The sequence below is a fragment of the Triticum urartu genome, chromosome 3 (assembly GCF_003073215.2).
Source record: "Triticum urartu cultivar G1812 chromosome 3, Tu2.1, whole genome shotgun sequence".
Classification (NCBI taxonomy): domain Eukaryota; kingdom Viridiplantae; phylum Streptophyta; class Magnoliopsida; order Poales; family Poaceae; genus Triticum; species Triticum urartu.
The window spans coordinates 722,847,570-722,854,593 of record NC_053024.1 but is presented as its reverse complement, the minus strand read 5'-3'; the positions used below and the strand labels follow the sequence as shown (position 1 = coordinate 722,854,593).

At 47.5% G+C, this 7,024-nt stretch overlaps 1 protein-coding gene across 1 annotated transcript; it reads left to right on the top strand.

Annotated features, from left to right (window-relative positions):
* Positions 1–5,871: 5,871 nt before the first annotated feature.
* On the top strand, positions 5,872–6,784 carry LOC125549429 (zinc finger BED domain-containing protein RICESLEEPER 4-like). The gene is made up of 2 exons (XM_048712844.1): positions 5,872–6,533; positions 6,624–6,784. The coding sequence occupies exons 1-2, from the start codon at positions 5,938–5,940 to the stop codon at positions 6,652–6,654; spliced, it is 627 nt and encodes a 208-aa protein (XP_048568801.1). The 5' UTR covers positions 5,872–5,937; the 3' UTR covers positions 6,655–6,784.
* The last annotated feature ends 240 nt before the right edge of the window (positions 6,785–7,024 follow it).

The following is a 7,024-nucleotide window of genomic DNA, read 5'->3' as shown; positions in this document are numbered from 1 at the left end:
GGAAGATGGCCGCTCGCTGGCGGTGGGAAGCTCTGGGGTCGACGGGGGCGGGGGCGGCCGATTTGGCGGATTTGGCGGAGGGCACGGGTGGGGATTGGGCGTGATTTGGGGGCAGCTATTGCGGTCTGGTACAGGTAGGGCCGGCGCGTAATGTTTCTTTCGTGTGCCAAAATTTTCACAAGTCGCGCGCTTTTTTTCCTTGCCGCACGCGCTTAGGGCCGATATTCAGTCTCGCGCCGAAGACGGTCTCCGGCGGATCATGGGCCGAGATTTAGTTCTCCTGGCAGTTTTGGGCCGTAAAGTGTATCGGCGATTTCTGCGCCGGTGTTGCTTAAGTTCTCCCGGTAGTTGGCCTACCCTAATGTGTTTCTAGCGGCAGTAACTGATGTCCCGACAGATTCTTTGCCCTTAGACATGTTTTTCTCCCGGCAGTTAATTGCCCCCAATCGAGTGTTGTGGTGTAGTGGCTCCACGCCCCCATCCTCTGCTGCCTCCCCCTATTCTGCCGCCTCCCCCTGCCCCTGTTTTGCCGCCTCTCCCGCCTCCCCGCCCTCCTGTTTCGCCACCTCTCCCACCTGTCCTCTATCGCCGCCGCCCAATAATGGTGAAGAGTCTCCCACAAAAAAAACAATGGCGAAGAGTCCGATGATGCTGGAGCTTGGTTATAGCAGGTGCCCCAACTCCAACTTCACCGCCACCTCCCTGTCCAGTGCCATCAAACGTGGCTGAGATGGAGCTGAGGTGGTACAGGAGACCACCGCCCATCCCCGACCTCCCTTCCCGGTGTCAAGGTCATCGGCCGCCTCTCCCCATGAGCTCGACGCGACGATCTCTCCTCTCTCCAGGCCCCGGCGACCTGCGCCAGAACACGAACACTTACCGTGCCTCCCCCAACCATGTACAGGTATATACAACGATCCATTTTCAGCAATCATATGATTTTGCATACTGCACATACAAATTTGTTGCATTTGTTCAAACATCATGGACAGCAACTTATAAATTGCCCTTTTTGTGTTTGCTTTACTACTATTGCCCCTAACATTGACCAGGACCATCACTACTGGAATCTAGTTATAGGCCGAGTGCCACAGACACTCGGCAAAGGGCCTATAACCGCCAGGATAGCCTTTGCGGAGTGCTACACTCGGCAAAAGCCATCCGGCATACACCTCTCCAACAAACAGGAATTTGCCGCGAGCCAAGGTACGGGCACTGGGCAAAGACTTTGCCAAGAGCCAAATAGTACAACTCGGCAAAATAAAGTGACTTTCACGTCGGCTGGTTCCGTCAGCTGTTTGTCGAGAGTGGCTCTCGGCAAAGATGCCACAACCAACAGCTGGCGCATGCCACTTTGCCGAGACTGGCTCTCGGCAAAGCCGCCAACTGCCAGCGTGCCACTTTGCCGAGAGCTGCTCTCAGCAAAGATCCGTTCCCAGACAACTTTTTACTGCTTTTCCTCGGATCCCTGTCGCAAAAATTTATATACAATACAGAAACAAGCATTTCAAGTCTCAATGTCTAACAACAAACTCGCATAACCATTATATAATATAGTTCACACGAACTTCTTTTGAGATCACAAGCTGGTAGCTCTTTAGTACAAATGCCTACTTACTAAACAATAAAGTGGTCAATGCATTTCTACATGCAACCACAAGATAAATGCAACACCAAAATTATCACAAACCGAAGAAGAATTATCAAGTTATTTCATCCACTAAACCCGATAAGCCGTTTCTGGCTAGCACATCCAGTCAACCCATCCACTGAACCAACTAATTCAGATTTTCTCTTCTGCTTAAGCACATACTGATTGTAATGATACTCTGCCTTCTCTCTGCTATTGAACGAGTCGTGGGAGCTGCCTTCATAGTAAATCATTTGTTCATTGCATTCAGACCATGAATCGTAGACTCCTGGACATCTACCTCTGTACACCGCATACCACTTCATCTACAAAGATAGAGCAAAAAAGGCAGAGAAATAATGCAAGGTTAAAAATAGCACATCATACATAATCCACGTAAGTGTTCATCACTCATACTACAATCAAAAGCATCACAAGTGACAATCTGAGAAGTCCATATCAGCACTACATGACTACATCACTAAATCAACGACAGACTATCTAGGTGGACTACTCAGAGGTGTAGTCCATGAAACCGGTGATCGTGGAGTCAGAGCACGTCGGGGCATCCCAAGCGTCATAGGGAATGTACGTCGGTGGACTCAATGGCATCGAGTCGTCACACTCCTTACGTGGTGGGGCCTTCTTCTCCTTGGCTGGGGGATTCTTCTTGGCCAGATCCTCAAAATACTTTATTAGGACCAGCTGTGGGTGCTTCTTAATGAGCGCCGCCAAGCGGTCCTCGGCGAGCTTCTCCTTGACCGCGGAGTCGAACCAAGTGGAAGATGCACCGGAGGAGGAAACCATAGCCATGAAAGCGATCGGTGCTAACACCTTTCATTACACAATGAAAAATAGCATAAGAATCAAACATTAAAGATTACTCCTAAACAAATTAATCATGATGGACACTATCTCACGGAAATTTCGACTTTCTGTGATGATCGAGCTGGGCGAATCCATCGCGCGTGAAAAATGTATATCACAGGACGAACTCGCCCAAGTCGACCGCCATCGGCAAAAGACGATTTTTCTTCCTCTAATAACAACTCCCATCTCTCTCACGTGTATATGGTGGAAATCTCTCTATTGGTGGTATATATGGTGGACACTATCTCATGGATATTTCGACTTTTGGTGATGGTCGAGCTGGGCGAGTCCATCGTGCGTGAAAAATGTATATCATAGGACGAACTCGCCCAGGTCGGCCGCCATTGGCAAAAGACGATTTTCTTCCTCCAATAACAGCTCTCATCTCTCTCATGTGTATATGGTGGAACTCTCTCTGCTGGTGGTATATATGGTGGACACTATCTCACGCATTTCCACTTTCGGTGATGGTCAAGCTGGGCGAGTCCATCGTGCGTGACAAATGTATATCACAAGAAGAACTCGCCAGATCAACCGCCATCGTCAAAAGTCGATTTTATTCCTCCATATAGCATCCATACGAACAACAAGAACTATTAGATGCATCAAAAATTAATTATCTATAAAAAATTAACAATTATCTACATTCATCCATACTTCTTTGCATCCATCTATGCATTCATGCATACATACATACATCCATCTATATATATTGATACATAACAAAAACTACAAAAAATATTTCATGCATCAATCCATGAATTAATACATACATATATACATTCATGCATCCATCCATCCATAATTCCTTGCATCCATATAAAAATCCATGCATCCGCACATACACTCATGCATAAATACAAGATCGGGGAGGGGGGATGAAGCTCAACGAGAGGGGGAGGTGGTGCCGGCGGGGTCGCCGGCGAGGTTGGGGAGGGAGGGCGCCGGCGGGGTCGGGGGCGCTGGTGGGGTCGGGGGAGCCGGTGGGGTGGGGGCTGCCGGTGGGGTCGGGGGCGCCGGTGCGGAGGGCGCCGGCCGGGGCGGGGGGTGGCGCCGGTGAGATGTGGTGGGGCACCGGTGAGAAAGAGAGAGAAGTGAGAGAGAGAGAGAGAAGAGACCGCGCGCGTGGGGGGGGGGTTAAGTGTTCGCCAACCTTTACCGAGCATCTGTCGGTGCGGCTCTTGGTAAAGGTACGAGACCTAGATATAGGTTTTACACCTTTTCCGAGAGAAACACTCGGCAAAGGATGCACACTCGGAAATGGAAAACATACCAAGAGCGGCACTCGGAAATAACACTCCTCCCTTATCAAATGAAGGCGTAGGCATGCCACAAGGACATCACAAATGATTCGCCATGCTGTTACCCGGCATGATTTCATGTACCGCCTTGCTGATCTGCAATTCCCGACGATGAAACCCTAGTAGAGCAATAAATTTCTCGAATATTGCGTGCGTCCCCAAAAAATGCGAGGCCGTAGCACGTGCCATGAGGTTGCCCCCTCTTCGAGCACAAGAAGTTTCGAGGCCAACGGAGCAACATGACCAGCACTTCCTGCACAAACCGGGCACGTTCCCTCTCGATAACCAGATACTAGCTCGGAGACGGTGTGGTTTACAAGCGGCCTCAGGGGAGACTTACTCGAAACGCGTCCAAACTTTTACCACACCCTACAGAGGCCCTGTGATGACACCGTGCCAGACCCCGAGCAATCCTACCATCGACATCACAAATAGTCCATCTCCTTAACAAGGGTGTAATGAATACCGAAGCTTACTGTCCCACTATTTATATTTAAACAGGCCTTGTTGCTTGTCTGTAGGCGAGGTGGGACTAAACTTTGATGGTGGCCTTATCTTTACCGAGAACCACACTCGGCAATTGCTCGTTTATCGAGAGCCACTCTCGGGTAGCCGAATATAGCCTCCCCTGTAAATCCGAAAAAATACATCAGTCATCCATGCTCTCCAATTGAAGAATATACATGGTGAATATAGTGTTTATTACAGATGGTAAATCATATTCATCCTGCATATCCTCCAAATAGAGTGCAAGGAAGACCCACACTTGTAACAATCTAATAGATGAAGGTATTTAAGCAAGTGCAGAACTTGCTCGGGAGGCGAGGTGGGACTAAACTTTGATGGTGGCCTTATCTTTACTGAGAGCCATTCTTGGGTAACAGCCACTAGAAGATTCATAGTGACTCTATGGACTCTTAGTAATGAGAGAAAACCAAAGCTTACTATGGTTGGACTCAAGATGGCAAAGGGGCCCCGAAACCCGCATCCCCGCGGGTTTTTGCCCTATTAGGGGACAGGGATGGGCACCTTTTAATCCCCGCGGGGCTGTTATTGGGCACATTTTACAACCCGACACGTCTCATGGGTTTACACCCGTTTCGATAGTCCCCGTCCCCAAAACCCGACAAAACCCGATAAAATACATATGCATTGATCCGGCCCAGCCCAAAGCCACGCAGCCCAACCCCAGCATCGAGGCCAAACCAACCCCTCGCTGGGTTCCCAATATCGCTCATTCCTCTCCTCCCCCCACCCCCACCCGAGTCTCTCTCCCCCGCACATCAAACCTAAACCTAAACCTAGTTCCTCAGCCGCCGACTGGCTCAATCCGATCTTGCCATAGCCGCCAACCACGATCTGCGCCGGCGAGCCTCCTCCCTCCACGTCTTCTCCACCGACCATGGTTTAATCTGGAGAAGGGTCGCCGCCGCCAGTGACGATCTCCATGGTGGCCTCCTCGCGTCCCAAGTCAGGTGAAAGGGCGCCGCCGCCGGCGCCGTCTGCAGCCACTCGTCGCCTTCCTCTCTCTACTGCAACCCCGCCCGATGGTGGTGGTGGAAGGGCAGTAGGTCGTGGCCTTCGTGGAAGAGGAGGCAGAGGGCTTTCCAATCCGGCTCCCAGGCCTCCATCAAACTTCAACGTCCGCAAGAAGTTAAAGACGAGGTGAGCAGCCCGGTCTTGGACAATCTGAGATGGATGGTACTAGGGTTTGAGATGGATGATGCTAACTTTCTATGAATTGATGGATTAGGTTTGCTAGGGTTTGGTTTAGACTCTTGTTTATTATCTTTTTTCATGAAAGTTTCAGAAGTTGAGTTGAAGCTAGTACACTCTTGTAAGAAAGAAACAAAATGGATTTGGAATCCTTGTACAAATATGCAGTGTGTAGGCTACATGTATATGATATTTTTATATTGTGGGCTATATATATAAATTGCTACTGTTTTAGTAGACTTGCAAGAACTACATATAGTAGAGTCCAAATTGCTACTGCCACTATGTGAAAAAAAATACACCCAAGCTAATAATTCTGGTTTTATTCTTTTTTATAGGTTAATTAATTCATTGACGATACCGTCAACAGAAACTACAATTGTACATTCAGTTACATGTAGTGCGCCTGAACCTGATGATATGGACGAAGAATTTGATGAGTCCGTCGATTATGATGCAATGTTTGTTGAAGACCATGTTGAAATTACAGATGAAGAGGAAGGTGCGGATGAAGGGGATGAAGAGGAAGATGGGGATGAGGATGAGGATGAGGATGTAGAGGAAGATGGGGACGAGGATGAAGAGGAAGATGGGGCAGATGAAGGACATGCAGTTGGTTCCAAGAGAAAGCTCACTTCAATTGTTTGGGTTGATTTCAAGAAAGTGAGGGTCCGTGGGATATGGAAGGCACAATGTCTTCATTGTAAGAAGAAACTTGGAGGGGAATCAAAGAATGGGACAAAGCATCTTCATGTTCATTTGGCGTCTTGTACTATGAAGAAGGTCAATAGCAATGGTAAAACATTGAGCCAATCTTCTTTGAGGTTCAATTCTAGTAGCCATGGAAAAGTTTATGTGGAGAATTATACTTTTGACCAAGATTATGCTAGAAAGATGCTTGCTTCCATGATTGTGCTGCATGAGTACCCCTTATCCATAGTTGATCATACGGGCTTTCGAAGATTCATAAGTGCATTGAAACCCTTGTTTAATATGGTGACAAGAAATACAATTAGGTATGTCTTGTGCTGCTATGGATTGTTGAACTAATATGCTATGTTTTGTTTAATATCTTCAATGTCTAATTGTCATCTCTTCGTTCATAGGAAGGATATTTTGGACGCTTACAAAGTTTAAAGCAAGAAGGCTGTCGAGTACATGGCTGCAAATCGATCAAGAGTGGCTATCACTACTGATTTATGGATGGCTGACAATCAAAAGAAAGGATACATGGCAATCACCGGCCATTTCATTGATGACTCTTGGAAACTTAGGAGTGTTATCATGAGGTATATGAATACTTTCATGTTGCTTTTATCATTATTTGCTGCTGTAGTGCCCTGTTTGCTGTTGTATAACATATTTTCATGTTGTTTTTATCATTGTTTGCTGCTGCAGTACCCTGTTTCATGTTGTTTTATCATTGTTTGCTGCTGCAGTACCCTGTTTGATGTTGTTTTATCATTATTTGCTGCTGTAGTACCCTGTTTGATGTTGTTTTATCATT